Genomic DNA, 26,668 nt, shown 5'->3' with positions numbered 1-26,668 from the left:
TCTCTGCCTACAGACTTAAGCTTTCAGCAACTGCTCCAGCACCATGCCTGCCTGCTGCCAAGCCCCAGGCATTCCCAGTCAGATCTCTGCCTACAGACTTAAGCTTTCAGCAACTGCTCCAGCACCATGCTTGCCTGCTGCTATGCTTCTTGCCAGGATGGACATGGACCCATCCTCTAAACGCTAAGCCCCTAATAGTTTTTTTTTTTTTTCTTTTTTCTAAAATTCTTCTATAAACTGACTTGGACATGGTGTCTCTTCACAGAAATAGAAAAGCAAGCGGCAGATCCCATCCCAAGACAGCTCATGACATACAAATAAATATTCTAAAACTTAAACCCTTCCATCCCAAGAATTCCACATCAGGAACTTAAGTTTGAAGTCACAGGCGGTCAAAGGCACTAAAACTAACGTTTAAAGCCACACATCTATAGCTCATCTCCTCAGTGTTACAGACTTCTTGCCTCCCTTCACACTGAGCAAGAAGCTTCCACTTGAACGCATAAAACTTCCTGGAACAGTTGAGGAGAAACAGTACCCGTTCAATCTCTACATTCACAACACCAGAAACGTGCTTCTGAGTATCACAAAAGTTTATTTAGCAAAAAGTTCCATATGAAAATGTACATGACCTAATTCTACATCACAATCAAACAGGCCTTTGGGAGGGATGTGGACACACTGCTGAACACTGGTCAGACTCTTTCCAAGGCTTCTAACATGATGATGCTGTTTCCTCGGATGACCTAGAGAAAGAAGTCAGTTGAAAATCATTCAGTTAAAAGACAAATCATAATTTTCCAACACAACACACCAGTGAGGCTTTTCTCAAGAACCATAACAAGTCACAAGGACCAAGTTAATTTTAAATCAAGACATGAGTGAGGCATGGTGGCCCATGCCTTTAATTCTAGTAACTCAAAGGCAGAAGGATCTCTGGGAGTTCCAGGCCAATCAGGACTGCACAGGGAAATCCCATTTTAAGGAAAAAGAAAAAGGAAGCCCCCTGGCTTATTAGAAGAGATTGGTATCAAGACTGCAAAGTAACGATTCACTTTATAAGATGCCAAGTCACTGTGACCTAGCTTTTGGGAACCAGGGTTACTGGTTAAGGTTACTGGTATGTGCCATCTGCCAGCTCTTTCTTCACACAAGGATTATAAATCTCTTCTACAGAGAATAGCTGCTTTCCTCCTCCTCAGATTCTGACAGATGGCATTACAGATGTACATCAACACACTTAACTCTGAAATAAATAATACCATAAACTTTTGATTTGAAATGATGAGGTAGGTAGAGAGATCTCTTTGAGTTCCAGGCCAGCCTGGTCTACAGAGTGTCTTTCAGGACAGCTGGGGCTACACAGAGACCTCTGTCTTGAGAAAACACACACATACATGAGTAAAATAATAAGGGTCTACCTTTACCCTTCTATACCCAACCTTAACAAAACCAAAAAGTCCAAGGTATTGGGCACTCAGCTCAGGGATGAAGGGGAAGAGAGAATATGACTTCTTATCACCACAACAAAGTCTTTACATTAATCCTGTCAATAAATCTGTGCTCACCACTTTATGAAGATCATGGTATGTAAGACATGCATGTCTTGCAAGACAAACAGCAATTTAAAATGTGGTTCTTACTGCAAAATACCAAAACCTTCCTTTTGTGGCCACAGAACCATTGCTTAATGAATGTAGGAAAGTAAGTCTAATATGAAAGCTCAGCTGTATAAGACTGTACTAACTTGTAAAGCCTGAAACGGGAGTGCCCTGAGTTGCAGGCCATAGAGCCTGGCCCTACCTCAAACAAGCTTTGCTTTTTTTTTTTTTCCTTCAGGTTTACCTTATTTTCTGTCATGAATGGCTGTCATTATGAATAGCACCTACGCCAATAATGCAAAGTAGTGCCTTGTGTGTGCTAGGCAAGCATAGCAACACTGAGCTACATTCCTAGCCCTAACACCTATATGTTTTTTTCTGATTCATCTATTTTATATATATGGAAAATTTGCCTGCATGCATCTACACACACCATATGTGTGGCTGGTGCCCAAGGAGGTCAGATGAGGGTATTGGATCCCCTGGAAGTGGGCTTTGGAATGGTTGTGAGCTGCAGTGTAGATGCTAGGAATCAAACTCCAGACCTCTACAAGAGCAATAAGTACCCTCAATCACTGAGCCAGGGCCTGGAGAGATGGCTCAGTGATTAATAGCACTGGCTTTCTCTATACCTCCATTCCAGAGGATCCAACACTGTCTTCTGGGCCCCACAGGCACTAGGCACATCCATGGTACAGACATATGTACAGGCAAAACACCCATACACATAAAATAATTACAAACTAAAACAGCCGAGCCATTTTCTCCAGCTCTTGAAACCCGTATCTTAACAAGACATCCTGAAGCATGAGCATGTTACAGAATTTTTACTGTTGTCAAAGTCTGGATATGTGTGCCCATCTCTTATAGGACAAAGCTCAGAAATGAATTCCAACAGTTAGCTGTTTCAAGATCTATGTTGAGAAGGTTCTTCAGGTGAGATCTTATCTTTAGGTACTTGGAATATTACCACAGTTGAATGAGTCCATAGGTAAAAAGGAAAGAGGAGATGCAAATGCCCAGCCTTCCTTTTTATTTACCTTTCATCGACAACTAACTTGGTTTTAACCTGAGACTTTGGTATGAGGAACGTGAAGGAGAGAAGGCTCTGAGGATGCCGCCCTTACTCACCACCATGCCGATGTTGTTCTGCTGCCCACTGGTTGCCATCTCCACACACTCATCAATCACAAGGTTCATGAAGGGATCAAAGCCCCGCAGTATTCCTTGTACATGCCTGCCACCGTTTAATTTTACTGTAAGAGAAAAAGAAGTTTCAATAAACTGTCAATAAAGCTCAACCACCCATCATAGACCAGGTGGGATGTGTGACCACGACCCCTACTATCTGCCTAACCCCAGGCTAACTCTATCCTAATATTCCAGTTCTTCTTTGGCTACATTTTAGCCTTGAAGACCTCGGAGACATTACCTGTGAGTCTCATGGCTGTAATCCCAGCACTTGGCAACAATGGAGGAGGGCTGCTTCAAGAGGACTGTGAGACCAGCTAGGGCCACACAGCGAGATCCCTTCTCAATGATTGCCCCCAAGTAAAACTGCCATGACATTTATACATAAATGTATTTGTAAGAAAGTTTATAAGCAAAGTAGTATCTTTACAAAAATGAACCAATTACAAGTAACAGAGTTCAAGGTTAAGAGCTGTTGTACGGCAGAGAGGAAATTTTAAAATTTCAGCATTCTTCTATTGCATGGGTCAGGAGGTTTCTAGTTAAACCTACACATGCACAAGAAACATCAAGTGCTGCTTGCCCAACACCCTGGTAACATATTGAAAGGAAAAGGGGCTGATAAAGTTTCAAATACTGTAACATAGGACACTCGTAATTCTGTCAAGGTCAGGGAGGCACAGGTGAGATAATCTAAAGTATGAGGTACTGGCGATTGGAAGGCAAAGAAAAAAGTCTAATTACAACTCTGACAAATCTGATTAGCGGAGAGGAATTAGATGTTTATGTACTAAATCTCTACAACACATTTCCAAAGATATATAGCGCTAAGACAACAAAAAGAAACTAAGTAGTTGAGGTGGTGGCAAACTTACACGATAACTTCTTGTCCATAAACCTGAAAAAGCAAGAGTAAAAATTAGGATTTACCTAAAAAAAATATTCTAAGCACAAACAAGCACAGAATCAGTTAAATTAAAAGCTTGCTCGGGCTGGGATGAGATGTTAAGAGGGTTCCTACAGAGGGCATCCGTGTCAGGAGACCTACCGCCGCCAGTAACTTCAGCTCTGGGGTACACCTACACTCAAATGTGCACACCCTCACACATACAAAATAAAATGTTTTGAGACAGGGTTTTTGTATGTAGCCCTGGCTATCCTGGAACTCACTGTATAGACCAGGCTGGCCTTAAACTCCCCAGTATGGGGAATTAAAGGTGTGTCAACAAGCAAAGTCTTTTTTCTTTTCTTTCTTTCTTTCTTTCTTTTTTTTTTTCCTAGACAGGGTTTCTCTGTGTCACCCTGGCTGTCTTTGAACTAAGAAATTCGCCTGCCTCTGCCTCCCGCATGCTGGGATTAAAGGCATGTGCCACCACTCCCCTGCCTTTTTCCTTTTCTTAAATTGCTAAAATCTGGGCTGGTAAGATGACTCAGTGGGTAAGAACATTTGCTGCCAAGCCTGATTTTGATTCCTGGAACTCACTATTGGAAGCACAGAATGAATTCCTTAAAATGTCCTCTGACTTCCACACCTGGTATATGTACACACATACACAAACCAATGTAAAAAACAACAACTACCACAAAAAAACCCCACCTCTTTAAATTTGTACAAAAGAAACACAACATTTAAAACAGTAAGGATCATGAAATTTAAAAACAAAACAAAACAGTAAAGGTCCTGTAGTGTGTGTGTGTGAGTGTAACAGTAAAGGTCCTGTAGTGTGTGAGTGAGTGTAACAGTAAAGGTCCTGTAGTGTGTGTGAGTGAGTGTACGTGTACCAGGGCAGCTGTCATCAGCAACCAGAAGAGCATCAGATACCCTAAAGTTGTCATGGGCAGTGTTGACTTGCACAGTGCAGGTGATGGGAACTGAACTCAGGTCCCTTAACTGCCAAGTTATCTTTCCAGCCCCAAATCCCATGCTGTTGACATGGGTTAGGGAATTTACACTAATGTAATTACAAAGATCTGGTTATATCTGTGTGTGTTGTGTGTTGTTACAGAGGTATGCCAACGTGCCTGACAATACAGTGCTTTATTTAACGTTAAAGCATTAGTCAAGTCACTTACAGCTTTTTATTACTTGGAGTATCTGTTTGTGTCTGTGTGAATGTATGCTGTGTAGGGAGGCACTCAAAAGAGGGTGTTAGATCCCCTGAAAAAGCAGGAAGCATTCATAGCCATCTCTCTAATGCTCAAGTTTTTTACAAATTAATTTTGTTGGGCTAGAGAGATGGCTCAGTGGTTGAGAGCACTGACTGCTCTTCCAGAGGTCCTGAGTTCAATTCCCAGCAACCACATGGTGGCTTAGAACCATCTATAACGGGATCTGGCATCCTCTTCTGGTGTGCAGGCATACATGCATGCAGAGCATAATAAATAAGTATCTGTTAAGAATTAGAGGACACTGAAGATTACAGGTAGGGAACAGTCCTTTTGTTCAAAACCAATGCCATTTTGCCAAGTCCTGCTGAATCCAGACCATATAACTTCATTCATTAGCTCATCATCAAAACAAACAGTGCAGGGGAATTTCTTTTTAAAATGTTGGACTTATGGTTTAATAGATCTTTATTTATTATGTAGTGTTCTGCCTATATGCCTGCAAGCTAGAATAGGCCACCAGATCCCATTACAGATGGTTGTGAACCACCATGTGATTGCAAGGAATTGAACTAACGACCTCTAGAAGAGCAGTCAGTGCTCTCAACCTCTGAGCCATCGCTCCAGCCCTGGTTTAATAGCTCTTTAACAGATTCAAATAAAACTGCAGGGGTTTCACACTGAGGCTTTGATTAAAATGTGTACTCAAATACAAAAATCAGCAAATGTGACCTTTTCCCTACATTGGAGTCTTGACAGAACTTCACAGTGACAAACAGGCTGTATACAGGACAGTTCATTTGGCTATGCCAGAAAAAGATCCAGTATTAATCTTGTACTCTTGAGCAACCCAACGACTATGTGCACATGCGACAGGTTCAGGCCAGTCAGTAGTGTCTGGGACCAAAGAGTCTGCCTGATTTTACTGGGTACAGAATAAAATTCTTCAAAAACTAGCTCTCTACAATTAGAAAATGGATGCTCCTCCATGGATTTATTACCAGAGCAAGATATTACACAACATTTAAATTTAACTTGACTACAAGGACAGTGTATCAGAAACCTAGTTCCTGGGGCTGCAGATGGCTCCGCGTTTACTGCTTGTCCAGAGGACGCAAGTTCAGCTATTAGTACCCACCAGAGGGCTGACAACTTCCTACAAGTCCTGCTCCAGCAGATCCAATGTCCGCTCTGGCCTCCGCAGGAACTGCACGCACGTGCACAAACACATTTAAATGTCTGTGAGCATCAAGAAGGAAAAAAAAAATAACTAAGCCTATCTCTCTCGATGAACGCAATAAAATGCGCACATTTACTGAAACACAAACGCTAGCTCATCTTCAACTTTTTGTTTCGAGACAGAGTCTCAATTTTTTTTTTTTTTTTTTTTTTTTTTTTTTTTAGTCTAGACTGGTCTGGAACTCGCGGTAATCCTCCTGCCTAAGCTTCCTGAGTATTGGCTCCATAGATCAGAGCCAATCACGCCCCGCTCCAATCGATCACTTTAAGCTTATGAGTCTCCGGTTCCTCACAACCATGGACCTCGACCGGTGCCCTCGTCCCTAACCAGGTAGCCTTTGCCTGCCCCGAGGAGAGCCCAGCTTTGGGAAGACAGAGGCACCGGCACTGCGGTAACCATGCCGACCGGACCTCAGTACCACTTCCGGCTCCCCCGACCGCTGGGACCAGCGGTGGCAGCCCGAGCTAGACAGAAGGGTTCTCGCGGCCAATGAGTCTCGATCGGGCCGACTCTACTCACTTCTTCAGTTCGGGAGGGTGGGCTTTGCTCATGGCGACTGCTCAGCAGGCTCAGCACAACGGCGAAGGAGTGAGCGGCCTCAGAAACGCGCGCAAGGGAGGCTTGTCGCTGCTGTCTGACGTCACCGCCTCGCGGGCCAATCGCCTTCGGAGAACATTACTCTTCCTCTCGCGATAAGAATGGGGACGCCTGAACGTGCAGACCAGAGCCACGCTTCCGGTTGCGTGGTCAGTGACTGGCCACGACGGAGAGGCGGTGCGCGGCTAAGCTCCTTTTGTGTAAAATTGAAGTAGCAGGTCACTTTAAAAACAAATAAAAACCCCTTTTTTGTATTTTATGTATGGGTGCTCTACATGTATACCTGCATGCCAGAAGAGGACCTCAGATCCTATTGTAGATGTTTGTGAAGTCATCATGTAGGTGCTAGGAATTAAACTCAGGACCTCTGGAAGAGCAACCAGTGTTTTTCTTTTTTTCTTTCGAGACAGGGTTTCTCTGTATAGCCCTGGCTGACCTCGAACTCAGAAATCCGCCTGTCTCTGCCTCCCAAGTGCTGGGATTAAAGGCGTGCGCCACCACCGCCCGGCTGCAACCAGTGGTTTTAACTGCTGAACCATCTCTCCAGCCTGTGTGTCACTTTTTTCTTTCCTTTTCCCATTTACTACATCTTTTTTCTTTACATTTTTGTCATTTTCCCTGCCCTTTCCTCACTGTTTTTGACGTAATTCATGCTGGCCTAGAATTCACTGTGTAGTCAAAGATGGCCTTGGACTACTGCTTCCTGTGCTAGAATTACAGGCAGCGGCACCACACTGTCCTTCATTTCCTAAGCATATCCAGGCGAAGAAGCTGAAGGCTCCTGAAGCACTGAAATTAACGGATAGCTAGTCCGCATCAGTAGCGGGAAGGTGGCTGGGCTGAGTCTCTCAAAGATGTGAATCCAGAGTCTGGAGTATTTTTGATCCATCGTTCTGCAGTTCTGCTTTCAGAACCCACTTAGCACACCATGTTCCATACATAAAACGTGAGGAGTACCACACAAGTCCTGAGGTATTGAGGTTGTCCCTGCCTCCTCAGTGCTGGGAATAAAGGTGTGCACCTCCCAGGGTGGTGGCACTGCCCTCAGTGTACTGGGCTCTCATAGTAGTCATTAAGAAAATGACCCACAGACGCGTTGTCCAGAGACCTGTTAGATGGACGCAGCTCTTCAATTGTGGTTCTCCCCGTGATCAGTTTGTGTCAACAAAAAGTAGCACAGGAATGCTTAGCTATATATATATATATATATATATATATATATATATATATATATATATATATATATATATACCCTTCCTACCACTTGTTGAAACTAGAAAACGAGCATGAATATGAAGTCTTTAGCACAGGTTGGCCTCAAAGTGGGAAGGAAACCCTCAGCTCTGCCTTCGATTAAAGTACTGAGGTTACAGTATGTACCTTTAATCCTGGGTTTCTTTTCATCATTAACAGCCTTCAAGTTACAATGCTCTCTGGCTTCCTCTTAGTGTTACCCATTTACTGATATATCACTACCCGTAAAAAAAAAAAGCTAGAGACAATGAAACTTTATTTAAAAATCAAACCACTTGGAAAATATATTGCAGGCTTGACACAGCAGACAGACAGATGTATCACTGTTTCAAGTAATTAATTGGTATAAATACAACATAGTACTTATCCAAAAGATAAGGTGCTATGTTGGGCCAGCAACACTGCACTGCCAAAAAACAACAAAATAAACAAAAAACCCAGGCAAAATGGCAGATGGTAAGAAGGTGTGTACCTATCTTGCTCTATAGTGGTCCTAGCTTTCCTTGGACAAGATGCTTTTGGGCCTCCTTGTTGCTATAAGGCTCTGTAAATTCAGAGCTGATTAATACTAGGTTCGCACTTTTATTTTGTGAACCCAAGCCCAACTCTTCTCAACAATTCCTACTTGCCGTTTATTCTCTGGCATGTGAGTGACAACCAATCCCCTTGCTTTTCATAAGGATGTGTCATTTTGCTGCACAAGTCAGTGAAGAAAGCTGTTTCCCATGTACACTGTGTGACACTGTCTGGCTTCTTCAGGGGCTTCCAGAATAAGAGAATTTGAAGAAATGGACATTCCCATCCTGATAGCAGATAGTACTATGAACCTTTAGAAGTTATTCAAACCACTCTCCCTCCTGTATCTTAAATCTAGTGTGCTCTGCATATAAGACAAAACTATGCAAAATATAGATTTGAAAAGGGAATCCTTTCCTCTAAATTACTAGCCTACTGGGTTTTGTTTCACAGCATATGTAAGGTGGTGTGTTGATACTTCTGGTAAACAGGGTTTGCCAAGCTTCTCTGAAGAGATGCACCTCTCCTCAGATTTTACCAGCAGGTGGAAGGGAGCTGCCAGCCTGGATGTTTGTAGTAACAATCTCAGCTCTTGGTGCAAGGTTGATCTCTCCTACAGAACAAACACTTGCACATGAATATTTAGGATCTAGACTTCTCTGAGCGATCTGCGATCCAAGTCTTAGCACCAGCTGCTTTCTAGTCCACCTTCTAAGATCCAATGTAAAGGAACCAGTGTCCAGCAGTGAGCAGCATTTGCCTGGAACTTGCTGTGTCCTAAGTTTTCTTCATTCATAAACTTTGCCTAACACATTAAACTTTCATTCTTCCTCTTAAATAGCCTGCCCTTAGTCCCAATGGTCACTGGCAAACAATCTTATTTCCCGATAGACGACAGAGACTCCTTTATCTTCTTGGTCATTGTTGGGATGAGGTGCATGTGGTCATCCACACACTTGGCCACACAGCTCTCTAGCTGTCGCTTCACCTGAGGCTCCTTAGTTCCTGCATCCATTGAGTCTTTGGCTTTGTCATTGCAGTGCATGGTGCACCGGGCCAGGCGGTCCTGTGATGAGAAGAGAGACAAGGCTGAGAGGCTGGCTTCCATCGTCTGAGCAGTGGTCCCATGTCAGGCCTTGGGCTACAGGCTCCATACCGACTGTCTCTGCCAGTTCTAAGTGTAATATTCTCTTGGCTCAAACAGAAGGTGCCACTGGGAAGGCTCAGACTAAGCCCTGAGCAGAGGAATGAAAAAAATGAACTTTCCACAAGATGCTGGCAGCAATCAAAAGACTATTGTTGGACTTACAAACACCTCGATTCCTTTTCCACTCTTCCATTTTTCTTGTGTGGTGCTATGGATTTTTAGACGTGTATTTGTGGATGTGGAGGCCTGAGGTACATGTTAGGTACCATCCTCCATTGCTCTTCCACACATTCACTGAGGTAGGGCTCTCAACCAAATCCAGCTAGTCTTGCTTACCGGCCGGCTATGGGGACTCTGCCTTCTAGGGCTAGACTTACAGGTGGGCTGCCCCGCCCGAGACAATGGTTTCTGGGGACCTCACCTCTGGGCCTCCTGTTTGCATGGCAAGTGCTTTATCCCCTCAACCATCTCCCCAGCACACATTTTAATGCTTTACTGTCTGTCCTTGCTACAGAAAAACAGCTCAAACACTTGCCAAGCATCTGCTATGTGCCGGGCTTTCTTCTAGTGTGGACGACAGAGATGAACAAAGCCTAAGTGTTCCTGCTCACATGGAAGTAACAGTGTAGGGTAGAGAGGTTAAGGGAAGAGTAGGAAGTGAGCTGGGATTCAGGAGTGAGGTCGGAAGGAATGCAAGCATTGTCAGGGGTAGCTAACATTTTGGCTTCGCTTGGCTACATTGTTATCTACAGTTACAGGGGTGGTGGCATATGCTTTTAATCCCAGCACTTGGGAGCTAGAGGCAAGTAATCTCTGAGTTTAAAGCCAGCCTGGTCTATGTAGTGTTCCAGGACAGCCAGGGCAAGCAGAGAAACTGTTTAAAAAAAAAAAAAGAGGGAAAAAAAAAAAAGCAAAGCAAAAATAGCTAACACACACACACACACATACACACACACACACACACACACTTCTCAAAAATAGTTAAATAGATTTGTAATTTTATGTTGGCTTGAATGTGGCCCACAAGCCACAGGCTGGGCACCTCTGCTATAGGAGATTAAGTTATGAGAAAAGAGGCTAGGACCAATGCCAGCTTGTGTTCTCTATGGACAGAGGCTGAAAAGGGGGAAAAAAGCCAGCAAAGGAGGCAGAGATAAATGGCCTAGGGGGGTGGGAACCCCAGAAGTGAGGTACCCTGTGGTTAAATGGTTAAAGTCCTTGAAGGAGGAGAAGCAACCACGTGCAGACAGGTCAAGGCAGAGGACTGAGAAGTGACTGCTGGACCTAGCCTCGTGGGTACCCTCCTCACTATCATGGCCAGCAGCTCTGCAGATGAGTTAGCCTGGAGCAACTCTGGAGTGAAGGGGAGGAGACACTTCCAACTTTTCAAAGATCTGATCTAGAAATTTCTCAAAACTAAAAAAAAGGAGAAATACTTTGCTGTTATTACTTCACAACAGCAGTGACTTTGAAGCGTTTTGTACATCAGAGTGTGAAAGTACACCCCACATTAGGTGTGACTGTCAGGTGAATGGAACTCCAGGCTATCAGAAATGTCTGTTTCCAAAGCCTTCAAAATAGACTTAGAGGAAGGGAGTAAAGCCAACCAAGGACCAGAAGATTTTATAGTAAAGGCTTGGTGCCACATGTCTATAATCCCAGCACTTGGGAGGCAGAGACAGGAGGCTTGCTGAGTTTCAGGCCAGTCTAGGCTACAGAGCTGAGATCCTGTCTCAAAAAAACTCTAGTTGTTTGTGACTTACCTTTCTGTGCCATGGAAACCCCTCTCCAGGTGTTCCAAACATGAAGTTCTGGGGTCGGTTTAAGCCCGCAAATACTGTTAAGGTATTGCCCCAGGCTTTCTTTACCTTTTGAATTGTATGTGAATATATAACCACCTCTTGTACTATGGCATACCTACAGAGGTCAGAGGACAACTTGTGGAGTTGGTTCTCTCCTGCCATCTTCACGTGGGTTCTGGGGATCTACCTTAGGTTGTCAGCCGGGCAGTGGTGGCGCACACCTTTAGTCCCAGCACTTGGGAGGCAAAGGTAGGCGGATTTCTGAGTTCGAGGCCAGCCTGGGTTTACAGAGTGAGTTCCAGGACAGCCAGGGCTACACAGATTCTCCTGACTTGGAAAACCAAACCAAACCAAACCAAACAAAGCAAAAAACCAAACTCAGGTTGTCAGACTGTGTGGCAAGTCCTGAGCTACCCATTAACCTGTATGTATGTATGTATGTATGTATGTATGTATGTATATATATATATATATATATATATATATATATATATTTGTTGTTGTTGTTGTTTTTTTCGAGACAGGGTTTCTCTGTATAGCCCTGGCTGTCCTGGAATTCACTTTGTAGGCCAGGCTGGCCTTGAACTCAGAAATCTGCCTGCCTCTGTCTCCCAAGTGCTGGGATTAAAGGCGTGTGCTACCACTGCCTGGCTAATCTGTATTTTTTTAAGGCTAATACCTTAGTTCACTTTCTGGAAACCTGGTTATTTAAAAAAATCAGCCGGAGAGGAAGAACTAATGAGGTTCTACTCCTGGCTGAGGTGCCACTGCAAGTTTAAAATATGTTTTATATTTGTGTTCCTAAATAAATGAATGTATGTGCACCCTGTGTATGTGGGGGAACCTGCAGAGGTCAGAAGAGTTGTCACATCTCACGGAACTGGAGTTGTAAGTCACCATGTGGATGCTGGGACCCAGTCTGGGTCTAAAGACCAGTAAGTACTCTTAAGCCATCAGCCATCTCTCCAGCCCTGACCTGCTAAAGCTTGCTGCAGGAAGGAGAGTTGGCTTTCTTCAGTGATGTGACCACTCTTAAGCCACCCAAGCTGCAGTGAAAAACCCTGCATTCATGCTCATGAAAGTGACCTTAAATTTAGAGGGATCATTAAAGCAGGAAGACTTGTTGGAAAGTGTCTAAGAAAGGAAGGGGAGATAGAAAATTATCAAAATATATTACATACATGAGACAATCAAAGAAAAAATAATAACTAAAATGAGGATATACCTTTATTTTTTTTCTCTTTTTATATGCATTGGTGTATTCCCTGTATGTATGTTTGTGTAAGGGTGTCAGGTCTTCTGGAACTGAGGTTACAGACAGCTGTAAGCTGCCATGTGGGGGCTGGGAATTGAATCCAAGTCTCTGAAGAGCAACCAGTGCTCTTTTGTTTGTTTGTTTTGTTTTGTTTTTTCGAGACAGGGTTTCTCTGTGTAGCCCTGGCTGTCCTGGAGCTCACTCTGTAGACCAGGCTGGCCTTGAACTCAGAAATCTGCCTGCTCCTCTGCCTCCCAGGTGCTAGGATTAAAGGTGTGAGCCACCGCGGCCCGGAGCAACCGGGCCGTGCTTAACTGCTGATCCATTTCTCCAGCTCCAATTTTGGTTTTTTGTTTTGTTTTTTTTTTGAGATTTTATTTTTTTATGTGTTTGCCTAAATATATGTCTGTGCACCATGTGCGTGCAGTGCCCACAGAGGGCCAGAGAGGGCTTTAAATCACTTGTGATTGCAAACAACAACAACAACAACCAAAAAGCCGGGCAGTGGTGGCGCACGCCTTTAATCCCAGCACCTGGGAGGCAGAGGCAGACGGATTTCTGAGTTCGAGGCCAGCCTGGTCTACAGAGTGAGTTCCAGGATAGCGAGGGCTATACAGAGAAACCCTGTCTCGAAAAACCCAAAACCAAACCAAACCAAAACAACAACAAAAAAACCCACTTGTGACTGGAATTACAGATAATTGTGAGCCACCATTCAGGTGGGTACTAGGAATTGTGGAAAAGCAGCTAGTACTCTTAACTGCTGAGCCATCTCTACAGCCCCAAATTAATACACATTTTAAGGAATTTTATACTAAACAACACAGATTGTATTTGGTATGCACTACATCAAAAAGGCATAAAGGTGCTTGGTTACAAACTCCCTTAATAACTTTCTTTTATATTCCTGTTTCTATGGCAAATATAGCACAACTTAACAACTCCCAGGGCTTTTTCCAAAATATCAACCCTCAAGGATACCAGAGCTCCCACCAGTGTTAACAGAACCAAGGACCTACAGCAGAACGAATGATTCTTATCCCCCGCCAAGGACTTGGGAACTGTGAGGCATTCCTCACCTGGAACCTTTCCAGCTCACTGGTGACCAGAGCCTGGGCTTGAGCCAGAGGTGCATGGCAGCGCTCGATGCATTGGTGCACCTGCTGCATAGAGGCTTGGGTGTCTTCGCAGCAGTTGGCGCTGCACCGGAACATGAGGCCCTGGGGAGCAAAGACAGAGGACAGACTCTGAGGACAGTCCACGAAAGAGAAGGCTTTGGAGGCCATGCTTTTCTATGTTCCTTGACATCTTTTGTTTTATTTTCCCTGCGAGTATTATCAGGACTTCCTAAGACTGGGGCGGTTACCGGGCCTAACCTTTGTAGGTTGGGGATATATGTTTTTGGGAGAGCGCTTGGTTAGTTCTAAGATAGCCTTCGTGTTCCATTCTGCACTGGCACAAAGTCAGGGTGGTGGCCCATGCCTGTAATTCTCGCACTCCAAAGGTGAAGGCAGGAAGATCAGGGGGTTGGAAGCCAACCTGGGCTAAATGAGACCCTGTCTGTTGCTATGAGCTCATTCATACATAATGCACCCACGACCGAACCGGAAGAACCCACGTCCTGAAAACCAGTTTCTGTAGCAGAGTTCAGAGGTCGGCCTGGCTAGTCAACGCCCCACAAGGCGACCGAAACAGTAGAGGGTGATGGAGGGGTAAAGTTAAGCGAGGCCAGTAGGGTGAGGGAGGCGGGGCCCACGATCGCAGGCGTTCAGGGTTTGTGGCACCGAAATCAGCGCAGGGACGGCCCGAAGGGACTTCGGCCTAGTGGTTCTCCTGGGCCGAGCCCTCGGAGCCTCGCGCCAGATCACCTCGGGGCGGCCGAACACTCGTAACCCAGGCCAGGTGGGAGGAAACCGCCCCACGCGAGGCCCGGAGCTCGAACGTCACCGCGCCACCCCCGCCCGAGTTTCCAATCCCGCTTGGGCGCGGGAGCGCGCAGCTACCTGCATCTTCCTGATGTTCTCTCGCTCCACACTTTTGACCATGGCGTCCACAGCCTCCTGCACTCGGAGTTGCTGCACCTCCGCCATGGCGACCCTGAGCTGCGCCGCGCCGGCGCCCGCGTGCACCCGCTGAGCCCCGCCCCTCTGCGCCCGAGCCCAGTCCTCAAGCCACAGAGTCCCACCCTCTCGCCCCGCCCCACGCGGCCCTCGCCCCGCCCCCGGCTTCGCCCCGCCCTCGTCTTTGCCCCGTCCCTAGCTATTGAATCCCTCCCCTTTACGCTGAACACGACCCCCAACCGAGTCACCCAGCAAGTCTACCAAGTACCTCGCCCTGTCCCCAGGCCATTGCGACCTTGTCCTCAGTAAGCGTTCCCGTTCCTGCACCCTCATCGCCCCCTGGCGTCCATATTAAGCAACTGCAGGCAGGAGACCAGCGTGCACGCCGCAGCTTCTTCGGTGGAGCCAGGCTTTTGGTAGCCAAAGATCTCTTTGCTCGTCTCACTTCTTTTCTTCCTCTTTCTCGCTCTCCCTTTGTCCCTTCCAATTAAAAAAAAAAAGCGAATGTAATTAGCAGATGTTTGTATAGTTTGATCAGATATTATTATTGTTATTTTTTTGCCTTAATTTCTTTTTGTTGCTCAACAGAATTTCATTACATGTGCATACCACACAATTTGTTTAGTCAGTTCCCCAGTTGGTGAACATTTTTGTCGAGTTACTAGTTACTCTGAGTAAAGGGTACAGTACTCTAGATTCTTCTCAAGAGTAGTGTGGGAGTATGGAGGGGTTGTAGGTAGCGAGACTGTAGAGTAAGGGCGAGCCGTTTCTGAAATGGATTGGTTCTATCAGCCACGTGCTCTCATGTTTCCATTTCTACTGTCTTATGGAGTCATCTGTGAAACACAAATGGTCGCTGCCCCACTTCCCGTGGGCTGGATGCAGAGGGGAGCATCATTGGGTTAGGAAGAAGGCAGCTGCAGCCTGTGTTGGAAGAGCTTGGGCTATAAGCGGTTCCACTGGAGAGAAGGGAAAGTTTGAGGGTTTCGGGAAATCTCTCCCGTAAGCGGCGAGCTTGCATTGAATCCTTGTATTGAACAAGAGAGGGCTTGCCTGGCACTCAGGAGAAGGAAGAGAATGACAGGCAGGCACGGGAAGCTGCAGTGGGCAAAACAGAAAAAAAGGTTGAAGCTTTGTGGAAATAGCCTGGAACGCAAAAAGATTAGCATGTGAGAGTGCTTGAGATTTTAGGCACTTGTTGCGATTCGCCACTAGACGGCAGGCTAACTCTGTTTTGAGGGTAGGAAAAGCTACACAACCCATTGTCCTTTGAGGAAAGCTAAGTTCCTCGATGCCTGGATTTCCCTCTCCCAAATACCAGGGTTGGGGATAAGATGTGTTCACTACTTCAAACCAGACTTACAGGGATCTTCCAGGAGCATCCGGAGCCAGGGAAATGGCAGCGGTCACCCAACAGGTGCTTTGCAAGTACTTTGAATGGGCTCTGAAGCAGGCCCTTCACTGCCCATTTTTCTCCCACTGTGCACAAAGTCAAAGCAGAGGGAGGTGAAGACTCTGGCATATTTAAATCGTAGGCAGGGCAAGATGCCTGCCCTAGCCGCGATGACACCTGACTATGGGAAGACCTCTCTTGAGACTGACTTCATGATTCCAGACACCATAGAAAATTCTTTCTAATAAAGGCACAGTTTAACACTTCTCGCTTTCCCCTTTATTCCTAACATGGAGCTTCAGCAGCCGCTTCTGCAGGAATGCTGTCAGTCACACTCAGATCTGGTGGGAAGCCTTTGGTAAGACAACTTTGTTAGTATCAGTATTGCAATAGGAGTGGTTCTTTGGTGTTTACAGAAAGTGGCTCCTGACATGTGACCAACCTGTCCCTGTAAGACCGTGGTCACTTTTATTTTTCTCAAGACAGGGTTTCTCTGTGTAGCCCTGGCTGTCCTGGAACTCACTCAGTAGACCAGGCTGGCCTCAATTCAGAAATCCACCTGCCTCTGCCTCCCAAGTGCTGGGATTAAAGACGTGCGCCACCACCACCCGCCAAGTACTGGGATTAAAGTTGTGTGCTACCACTGCTCTGCCCAGTGGTCACTTTTTAAAGACTGGATCTCACAGCCTGAAGACAACAGGCCATGCCTCTTTGTAGCTCTCTGTAGGACCAAGAGTTAAGAAGCTAGCTGTCTGTGCTGTAGTCTCAGAGTATTCCCTGATTATAGGTGCTAACCCATCCATGGCTCCTCTGTGCTCTTGGCTATGGATGCTATGTTGAACCAAATCACATGTGTGAAATGTTCCTCAAAATTTACATAGAAGTGTCACCTGTCCTTCACTCCTGGGATGTCCCTGAAGAGGCTCCTGGGCCCCACCCACTCCTCTCATGGCAGATGTCTTCTCTGATTCTCTTCTAAAATATGTTTATTTTTATTTTATGTGTATGTGTGTACCTGATTATATGTGTGTGCATCACATGCATGCAGGAGCGCATGGAGGCCAGAAGAGGATGTCAGACCCTCTGGAACTTGAGTTATGGGTGTTTGTGAGCTACCACATGGGTGCTAGCCTAATCTTATTCTCATTGAAAGACCCCTGTGGGGAGACCCCCACTCAAATCTCAGGAGGACATGCACCCAAGGAATCACGAGAGACCATCTTCATGTAAACACATGAGGCAGTTTAATATCGGAGCGCTCCAGATCAACACGTATCTCACGCAGGAGATAGAGGAATCGACCCTGAGGCTCAGCGGTTAGGGGTTTATATAGGGAAAAGGTCTGAGGGAACAAAGGAATTGATGTGGCTATATATGGTTGGCTAATTCAAATATCAGCTATAGTATGTGCAGATCAGAGCGGAAAATTCCTAAGGGTGGTAATCTGAGTCAAAGAGCATCTGGCTGACCTCAAACCATATCTAAGAGGACTAGATGGCCCATTACTCAGTTGGGTCGTTTGCCCAGACATGTCCTTGCGTGCTTGGGCCCACCCGGACATGTCCTTGTATGCTTTTTTCTTATTTTTATGGTTTATCTTTTCTTGGCCTGCTAGTTCCCAGAATGTCCTAATAGCTTGCCTGCCCCTGCCCAGGCCCATCTGGACGTGCTCAACCTTGATCCACTGTGTTTTCCTCAAACCTGCAATTTTTTCATTAGCCAGCACAAGTCTTAAATTTAACTCTTTCACCATGATAAAGCACCACTCTGATTTTATTTTTTTAGTATTTGTTTATTCACTTGAGACAGGGTTTCACTATTTACCAGCCCTGGCTGTCCTGGAACTCACTATGTAGACCAAGCTGGCTCACTCTCCCGCCTCTGCCTCTGCCTCCTGAGTGATGGGATTGAGGGCATGTACCATCGACGCCCTGGTGTTCTCCAGGTTTTAAAGGGAAGCCTTCTTATTCCCTTCTTGGGGTGGGTATTGTGATCTCTACCTCACCCATATATCCAGTGACTGTAGAGAAAATGGAAGAGGAATGAGATTAGAATCAAATATCAAGACTTAAGCAAGACTTAGGGAAGGGAGGGAGTGATTGTCAACAGAACATTTAAATAGGTTGAGTATTCCAGGGAAGGGGCATAAATGACTTTGTAGTCCTAAGAAGGTGATTAGACTTCTGAGGGTAACGGCCATGTGGAGCACCTTGTGCCAGAGGGGCTTAGGCAGACAGAAAGCACTCCAAGACTTAGTGAGAGTGGCAGGAAGCCACATAGCTGCAGGAAGCAGGAAGTGTTTCTGATGCCTCTGTGAGGGGCCTCTGGTTCCCAAGGCTTAGTGTAACCAGTGCTGGAGGAACTGAAGCAGAACAAAGCATAACAAATCATGGTGGACAAAGGCCCTGAACTAGTACATCATGGTCAAATAACTGTCTTGTGAAAGAGTTTATTCCAGGTGTGTGTGTGTGTGTGTGTGTGTGTGTGAGCATGTATGCATGTATGTGGATAAAATGCATGCAAGAGCCTTTGGGGGCCAGAAGAGGGGGTTGGATCACTTAGAACAGAAGTTAGGGGCATTTGTGAGCTACTGTGTGGATTCTGGGAACTAAACAGTATCCTCTGCAAGAACAAGCAACCACCCCTTTAAAAATTGTCTTTGAGATTAATTTTAAGTTTGTGTGCATGTGTGTATGTATGTGTGTGCACCTGTGTGTGCGCATGCGTGTAAGTGCAGGCACCTGCAGAGGCCAGACGAGGATGTTGGATCCTCTGAAAGTGATTGTAAGCTTCCTGGTGTTGGCAATGGGAACTGAAGTCAGTCCTCTGTGAGAGCCATGTTCTGAACTGCCTACCCACCCCTCCAGCCCCTGGATTATGCTCTTTCACTATGTATTATGGTCAGGAGAGTTAACGAAGTCTGGGGCCAAGGAAACACAGTCTGCAGATTCCCATTTTAGGCCGAGCATCAAACTGCTGTCTGTGTTCTCAGCTTCTAACTATGCAGCCTCCAGTGATGGGGGAGCCACCCTTCCTCCCTCTATAAAGTGTGGACAACATGATTAATTCCTGGGTGTGGCGGTGGCTTTGAGATTGTGTCTGCGAGAAACAAGGTAAACAGTTATTATTGCTGCTGGAAATTTTGTGTTTCTTTCTCTCACTCTCTTATTAGTGTGGCTGTCATAGCAAACACAGTGATGGCCAGGGATAACAGTTTGTGGAGCTGGCTGTGGCCAGCAGGTAAGTTCTAGACTTGTTCCTGTGACAAAATATCTGACAAGAAGTGAACTGTGGGGCTGGGGAGATGATGGCTCGACAGGTGAGAGCACTGGCTACCTTTGCACACGACCCAGGTTCGACTCCCAACACCCACACAGTGGCTTACAAACATCTGAAACTCCAGTTGTAGAGGGCCTGAATCCTCTTCTGGCCCTCTTGGGCACTGCATGTCACTGCATGCAAGTGACATTCATACACATGAAATAAAATGAATAAATCTTAAAGGACCAATTTAAGGGAGGGAAGGTTTGTTTTGTCCCATAGTTTAACAAAGGAGATAGGAGCCTAGAGAGGAGACTCAGCAGCCAAGGCCATATCCTCTTTCAGGGGACCCAGGTCCATTCCCAGCACCCACATGTGGTTCACAACTGTCTAGAACATGGTTCCAGGCGATCTGACTACCTCTTCTGGCCTCTGTAGACTCAAGACCTGAGCCCACCTGCTGTATTTTTGCCTGCTTCTCCGTGTAGCAAGGTCTGTTTGTGAAACTTTGGCAGAAGCCTTGGTTTCTGGGCTGACCTTAGGCTTTTTTCTGTCTGAGACTTGATTTCTTCACCTGTACGGTTGAACTGTTCACTCATCTCTATGATTCCCATCAACTTTACTCCCCATATGGTCTATCAATGAGGCTGAGATCCCCTTGAGCAAAGGGGAGATGGCTTCCGAGGCTGTGTGAGTCGGCTGAGCCTATCAACTCAAAAGGGAAAAAAACTTTACTTTGGCTCAAGGATTTGGTGTTCAGTTCAAGGCCAATTGCCTGCCACCTTTTGGCCCCGTGGGAAGCGGCATACCGTGGCAAAGTGTGCAGCTGGGAATGCTGCTTATTTTAGAGCAACTGGGAAGCAGAGAGGAGGAGCTGGAGCCCTTCAAGGACACTTAACCTCTTCCCACTGGGCTTTATTACCTCTTAAAGGTCTACCATCTCCTGGCGGTGCCACGGACTAGGGGCCTTTGTTGGATGTGGATCCGAACCTTAACGGGGTTCTCTGAAGACCGGATGGGTGCGGTAGGGAGCTGTGGGACACAAAGGTCCTTGCTCCCACAGATTGCTAGGGAAACCAAGAATGTTAAACACACAGGGGCCTCTTCTCAACAGAGGAGATAAAATACCTGTTCTCTTGCCCAGAAGGCTGGGCATGGATCTTGTTAACGACCTAGTGACCTTTTTGCTATCTGCAGAACCAGACCTCACCGGCCTTTTGCTATAGAGGCAGACCTCACTCCAATTCCCCAGAATGATTATCCCAGACTTTTTCCCCCCTGGACTGTTACCCATCTTTAGGAGAGATATCACATGTATCTTATAGCCTGCTGACCTTTATGAGAGCATATTAGATTCTAGGCCTTTAGCTATAGAACTCACTCTCATGGTCACATGTACTTTGTAAATGAGTTTCTAAGTTGTCACACCTTAAGTAAGATTTATAGTGCACTAAGATTGGAAAGAGTGCTGCCTGGAAACCTCTTCCCAAATTGTACTGTGTTTTAAATATGCTGACAATGAACTAAAGGCATCAAACCTTAAAGTCTGATCCAGGTTGAGAAAGTCAGTCTGCACCAGGTTTTCTTTTTTTCCCTTTCCTTCCTCCTTCCTTCCTTCCTCCCTCCGTTCCTTCCTTCCTTCCTTCCTTCCTCCCTCCTTCCCTCCCTCCCTCCCTCCCTTCCTTTCTCCCTTCCTTCCTTCCTTCCTTCCTCCCTCCTTCCCTCCCTCCCTCCCTCCCTTCCTTCCTTTCTTCCTTCCTTCCTTTCTTTCTTCCTCCCTCCTTCCTTTCCTCCCTCCATCCCTTCCTTCCTTCCTTCTTTCCTTCCTTTTTGTGATTTTTGTTGGTTTTTTTTTTTTCCAAGACAGGTGTAACCCTGGCTATTTTAGAAGTAGCTCTGTAGACCAAACTGGTTTTGAACTCACAGAGATCTGCTTGCCTCTGCCTCCCAAGTGCTGGGATTAAAAACGTGGGCTGCCACCACTGCCTGGCTGAACCAGGTTTTTATTCTCACTTCTTCAAGGCTTCACTTCCCTGTCTGACACTTGCAGGGACCCCCTCAGTGGGTTAGATGAATGCTGAGAAGTTGGATGAGTCCTGGGTTCAAGGGACTAGAAGTGGGATCTTCTGAGGGAACCTAAATTTGCTGAGGACTCATTTAATCTATCATGAATACCTTACCGCATTGTGGTATACAGATGACACAAACACACCCAACTCAACAGGAAGAGCAACAGAAGGGCTGGAGGCAGTATCAGGATGTCAGTGACTTCACACTGCTGATTAGACAGCAGGTGAACAGCTCCTACCCCATGTGGGCCAGGGCTACTGTGGGCCACATATAAGAAATAGAAAGTTGCCTTCCACTTCTGAAAATATGTCGGTTGATCTGTGTCACTAAGTCAATGTAACTGGAGCTCTGGGGTGTGTGGTGGGTGGGATGGTCCATGCTGGGGTGGGTGAAATATGATAAAGGGGCTGAGAAGTTCTGCTGTCCCTCAGTACCTCTGGGCCTTAGGACAAGCAGCCTCAGCTTGTAGCTCAGGAACCCGAGACAGGCAGGGCCATCTAAGTCCAGCTACGTGCTTAGCAGACTCGCTTTTCTACTGAACCACAGAAGATGTGAGACTGAAAACAATGGCCAGGGTTTTCTTTTTTCCCTGTTGGCGCATGGAGGGTATTTAGCATAGGGCAAATAATATAATGTGTGTGTGTGTGTGTGTGTGTGTGTGTGTTTGCACAATTGGATGTATATGCACATGTGTGTGTATGTATCTGCACAGCTACACCTGGCTTTTTAATTTTAAAAAACAATTATTTATTTACTGTGTATAGGTATTTTGTCTATGTGTATGTCTGTGTACCACATGCATGCCTGGTGCCCAGGCACACCAGAAAAAGGCATTACACCCTTTGGGACTGGAGTTGCAGACAGTTGTGAGCCACTGCATGGGTGACAGGAATAGTGCCAGTGATGTTAACTGGCCGAACCACTTCTTTAGCCCCCATACCTAGCATTCCCTGTGAGCTCCTTGGATTCGATCTCAGATCCTTATGCAGACACAAGTGCTCTCACTCACTGAACCTTTATTTATTTAGTTTTTGATGTAGCTCAGATTAGACCTGTTCTTCTTGCCTCAACCTCTTGAGTGCTGGGACTATAAGTGTGTGAGGCTATCCTGGACTACATGAGACACTGGCTCAGAAAAAGATGGAGACAAATGCTTATTAAATAGCATTGATAAAGAGCCTAGAGTTACGGCACACTTCAATGTGTTAAGTGTTACCACCATAAATGGGTCGTAGTATTATAAGCAATTATAATTTTCTTTCCAATGTTTACATGGGTTTCCAAATTTTCTACAACAAATGAGTCTAACTCGACTGGATTGAAATTCTTTTAACATTTTTTTTTTTTTTTGCAAGTGGTCTGTGTCTGCATGTTTGAATGTGAATAGGTACATACATGTATGTGCATGGGCACACATGTGTTGAAGATGACACTGGTGTCTTCCTCAATTACTCTCCACTTTATTTATCAATGCAGGTCCTCTAGATGAACCCACAGTTCACCAATTTCACTAGGCGAGTTAGCCAGCTTGCCCTGGGACCCCTGTCACTGCCTCTTGTGTGTTGGCTTTACAGGAAGCCATTTTGCTTAACATTTTGCAGAAACATGGGTTTTGGGAATCCCAACTCTTTCATGCTTGTTATGCATGACTTTATCTACCGAGACATATCCTTCAGTTATGAACAAATTCTTCTGTGGTGGTAAAACACTTTCCTATCATGTGCAAGGCCCCGAGTTCTAATCTTAGCAATGAAAAAAAATGACTGTCTCAGAACATTCTATCCTAATTAATGAGCGCAGACGAGAGTGAGGACTGACCGGTTCATGTGAAATGACAGCTCACACAACAACACTTAAAATGATTATTATTTTTGCTAGCAATCAGGTTCTCCACAAATACTCATGGCCCTGTCACTGGCCCAGATGTGCCAGCCTACCAGGGGGTGGCATGGGAAAGGCAGCCCACGGCAGGGAACAGCCCACGGCAGGGAGCAGCCCACGGCAGGGAGCAGCCCACGGCAGGGAGCAGCCCACGGCAGGGAGCAGCCCACGGCAGGGAGCAGCCCACGGCAGGGAGCAGCCCACGGCAGGGAGCAGCCCACGGCAGGGAGCAGCCATGAGGATTTATTTTCCATCCTGACAGGTGGACTGCTTATAGTCACAGTTACCTGACTGTCCTGATGACAGGCCTCACCTGCTCGCCACTGTAATGCATTCTTTCCACTTGGATCATAGAACGATGTTGGGCCTCCATCAGCTCAGAGCCTGCTTGCTGGCCTCCGCCTCTGACTCACTGGGTCTTTGGTACTGACAAGCTGATTGCTGCAACTGGAATTTTTCTTCTTACCACCTTCAGCTTGGAGCAAGCCCTCTCCCACTCCCTCCTCCAGCTGCCCTGCCCATAGAGAACACTGGACAGTAGAACAGGGATGTCTTCCTAAGGTGAAACAGAGTGGAGAGGAGTAGAGTGGAGGCATTGAGGTTGGCATGTGAGGAAAGTAAAAGCAATGGCAGAGGAGGACAGGAAACCTCACTCACCACAGACTGTACGTGTCAAAATAGCATGGTAGAGAGAGACTTCCCATCCAATCTCCAAAGACCAAGCAAGGAGGGGCAATGCAAGTAACCTAGAAAAGCTGGAGGCTCAGGCTCAGGGCCTTTGAGTCTTGGACTTGTCCCTACTCCAGGCACGCAAAGCACACACACACACACATGAATTCAAATGTATGTGCACATATGTACATGTACGCTTATGCACATACATGCAGGTGTGCTTGCAGAGCCAAAGGTGCCAGACCTTTCGGAGCTAGAGTTACAGGTAGTTGTGAACAGTAGGACATCGGTGGTGGGAACTGAATTGGGTCTTCTGGAGAAATAGCGTTCACTCTTAACTGCCGAGCCATCTCTTCAGTCCTCTGTTTATCTTTCTTAATAAACATCTCTATTTCTATCACTATCCATTTATCCCTGGTCTAATTTCTTGTTCCTGTACAGTGAAGGGTAGATATCTCAGCAGGTGATCTTTAGAGACTTACAAGAAAGTAGGTGAGCTGGAATTTAGTCTATGCACCTGATCTCTCTCTGTCTCTCTTTCTCCCCCACCACATATGTGTGTGTATGTATATATATGCATTATATATTCTCTCTCTATACATATATATATTTGTACATGTAGTAGGTTGGCCTGATGCTGTTTGTTTTATAGTGCTAAATATTGGCTCTCAAAATCTGGTTGCCCCTGATGAGCAGATCCTTGTGTAAGTCAGTTGATGCTATGTAAATCTCGCTCACCCATTTAACTGGTCAGTAGAAGTCTAGAGCCTGTGATTGGGCAGTGGAGAGAAAAAAGTGGGACTTGAGGATTGATCAAGTGAGGGAGTTGCAGGTAGAGAGAGGGGGAGAGAGAAAGAGAGAAAGAGAGAGAGAGAAAGGGAAAGAGAGGAGGGTGGAGAAAGAAGAAGGAGGAGAAGAAGAAGAAGGAGAAGAAGAAAGGGCACGGAGGTGGAGGAGGCTGTCATGAGAAGAGATGGACCATGAGCATGTGACCAGGAAAAGCAGCAGGTAGCAAGGGACATACGGCTGGGACATAAGTTAGAATAGCTCTAAACCTGCCCAAGCTAGGATTACAGTGTAAATAAAATTATAAATTCATTTTACACATACATATTCTATGAGAGGGTGGGGTATTATGTATGGGAAAGAGCTTCTTTCAATTTTTTTTTTTGAGAGACTTCGGCTCTAAAGCCTAGGCTGGCTTTTAACTGGTGATCATAGAACCCACACACATGTGTGCATAAAGCAAAGATCTGTGTGAGGACAATTTTGGGGGATGGTTTTCTCCTTCCATGTGAGGCTGAGGTTCACAGGCCACGGGCATACAGCAAGCTGGAGTGTGAGGCTAAGCCAGTGAGGGCTGCTGATGCTCTCACCACGAGCTCCTCAGTCCAAACTGGCTATGAGTAGGAGCAGCCCACAAAAGACACTTGTCATTGAGGTCCAACCTGCTCTTGACAAGGGCGCTGCTGCCCCTGAGTTATTTGAAGTAGAGTTGGTACATGTGCAGCCTCTCCTCTTGGCTGATGTCCACATCCACAGAAGGCTGGGCTGCCAAAGTGGCAAGTGATGAGGGCCAGGAACTGCTACAGAATCAGCTTTAGGGAGGTACACCCCGTCTGGATATACTCTCGTACTCAATCTGTAGAAGTTTCTCCATCTGTGGCAGCGTGGTGATGCACAGGTCCAGTTTCCACAGGGTGGCTTGCTTTTGCTAATGTACAGGAGGTCCACCACCACAGACCGGTCGCTGATGGACTAGAGTCCGTGCATGTCTTGATACATCCTGTGGTCCACGCGACATACGCGGTGTCCAGATCCTGTGGCTGGTGAGCAGAACACAGATGGTATGGTGGCCTTCCTCTACCTGTAACATGCCGTTCTCATTTACTAGCTCTGCCTGCTGGGGACCTTCACAGACTAGGCCAATGGGCTCATTCTGTATGGCACGGATGATGACAGGCTCATCTTGGGTGCAGGAATTGAAGTCATGATTGGAATTTGGTACCAGCAGCTGCACCTCCATGGCTGGGTTGGGTTTTGAGGCCTCCTGTGCTGTGTTGTGACTCTGGGAGTGCTGGGAAGGGCTCACTTCTTCAGGGTGCTGTTCTTGGGCTGGAAGAGTTCATGGTAGTCTTCAGAATTCTGGATCTCGGCCTGGGACTCACACTTGTCCCTGTCATCTTCATTGTTGGGGCCGTGCTGCTCACTTTCTGAGCTGTACTCTACCCTCTGAGGCCTGCCGCAGATCATGATAGGCCACCCATAGATGTGGCAGAGGGAGACACCAGGGTCGGGGGCCAGCTGTTCCTGTTGTTTCCCTGCCAAGCCTCCCCAACACTATCGCCCCTTTATGCTTTCCTGGCTTCTGGGGTTACTCTATGTTTTATAATTGTATCTGGGTATTTGGAGCCAGGAGCTGCAGATGAGAGGGAACATTTGTCTTTCTAGGTCTGGGTTACTCACTCAGCATGGTCTTTGCTAGTTCCATCCATTTGCCTGCAAATTTCATGATTAAATTTTTCTTTTTTTTTCCCCTTGCCTTGAACTCAGAAATCTGCCTGCCTCGGCTTCCCAAGTGCTGAGATTAAAGGTGTTCACCACCACCACCCGGCTTTTTTT

At 46.2% G+C, this 26,668-nt stretch overlaps 2 protein-coding genes and 1 pseudogene across 2 annotated transcripts; all 3 read right to left on the bottom strand.

The window, feature by feature from the left end:
- Positions 1-575: 575 nt before the first annotated feature.
- Positions 576-6,800, bottom strand: Snrpg (small nuclear ribonucleoprotein polypeptide G). The gene is made up of 4 exons (XM_031382414.1): positions 6,658-6,800; positions 3,668-3,690; positions 2,733-2,857; positions 576-746 (listed from the first exon to the last, which is right to left on the bottom strand). Exons 1-4 carry the CDS (start codon positions 6,687-6,689, stop codon positions 696-698), a joined length of 231 nt encoding a protein of 76 aa, XP_031238274.1. The 5' UTR covers positions 6,690-6,800; the 3' UTR covers positions 576-695.
- A 1,428-nt stretch (positions 6,801-8,228) lies between these two features.
- On the bottom strand, positions 8,229-14,877 carry Fam136a (family with sequence similarity 136 member A). Its single transcript, XM_031382413.1, has 3 exons — positions 14,713-14,877; positions 13,789-13,929; positions 8,229-9,571 (listed from the first exon to the last, which is right to left on the bottom strand). The coding sequence occupies exons 1-3, from the start codon at positions 14,797-14,799 to the stop codon at positions 9,383-9,385; spliced, it is 417 nt and encodes a 138-aa protein (XP_031238273.1). The 5' UTR covers positions 14,800-14,877; the 3' UTR covers positions 8,229-9,382.
- A 10,649-nt stretch (positions 14,878-25,526) lies between these two features.
- Positions 25,527-26,519, bottom strand: LOC116099952 (annotated as a pseudogene).
- Positions 26,520-26,668: the final 149 nt, after the last annotated feature.

This window comes from Mastomys coucha, unplaced genomic scaffold, assembly GCF_008632895.1.
Source record: "Mastomys coucha isolate ucsf_1 unplaced genomic scaffold, UCSF_Mcou_1 pScaffold20, whole genome shotgun sequence".
NCBI lineage: Eukaryota > Metazoa > Chordata > Mammalia > Rodentia > Muridae > Mastomys > Mastomys coucha.
This window is presented reverse-complemented; position numbering and strand designations above follow the sequence as displayed.

Bases quoted from the DNA above. Each gene is read 5' to 3' on its own strand.
- Snrpg (XM_031382414.1), bottom strand. From the start codon at position 6,689: ATGAGCAAAGCCCACCCTCCCGAACTGAAGAA. The intron at 2,858-3,667 runs GTAAGTTTGCCA...TTTCTCTTACAG, and splicing joins TATGGACAAGAAGTTATCGT to TAAAATTAAACGGTGGCAGG. The intron at 747-2,732 runs GTGAGTAAGGGC...TTCTTTCTCTAG, and splicing joins AGAACAACATCGGCATGGTG to GTCATCCGAGGAAACAGCAT.
- Fam136a (XM_031382413.1), bottom strand. From the start codon at position 14,799: ATGGCGGAGGTGCAGCAACTCCGAGTGCAGGAGGCTGTGGACGCCATG. The intron at 13,930-14,712 runs GTAGCTGCGCGC...TTTGCTCCCCAG, and splicing joins AGAACATCAGGAAGATGCAG to GGCCTCATGTTCCGGTGCAG. The intron at 9,572-13,788 runs GTGAGGAATGCC...TTCTCATCACAG, and splicing joins GTGAGCTGGAAAGGTTCCAG to GACCGCCTGGCCCGGTGCAC.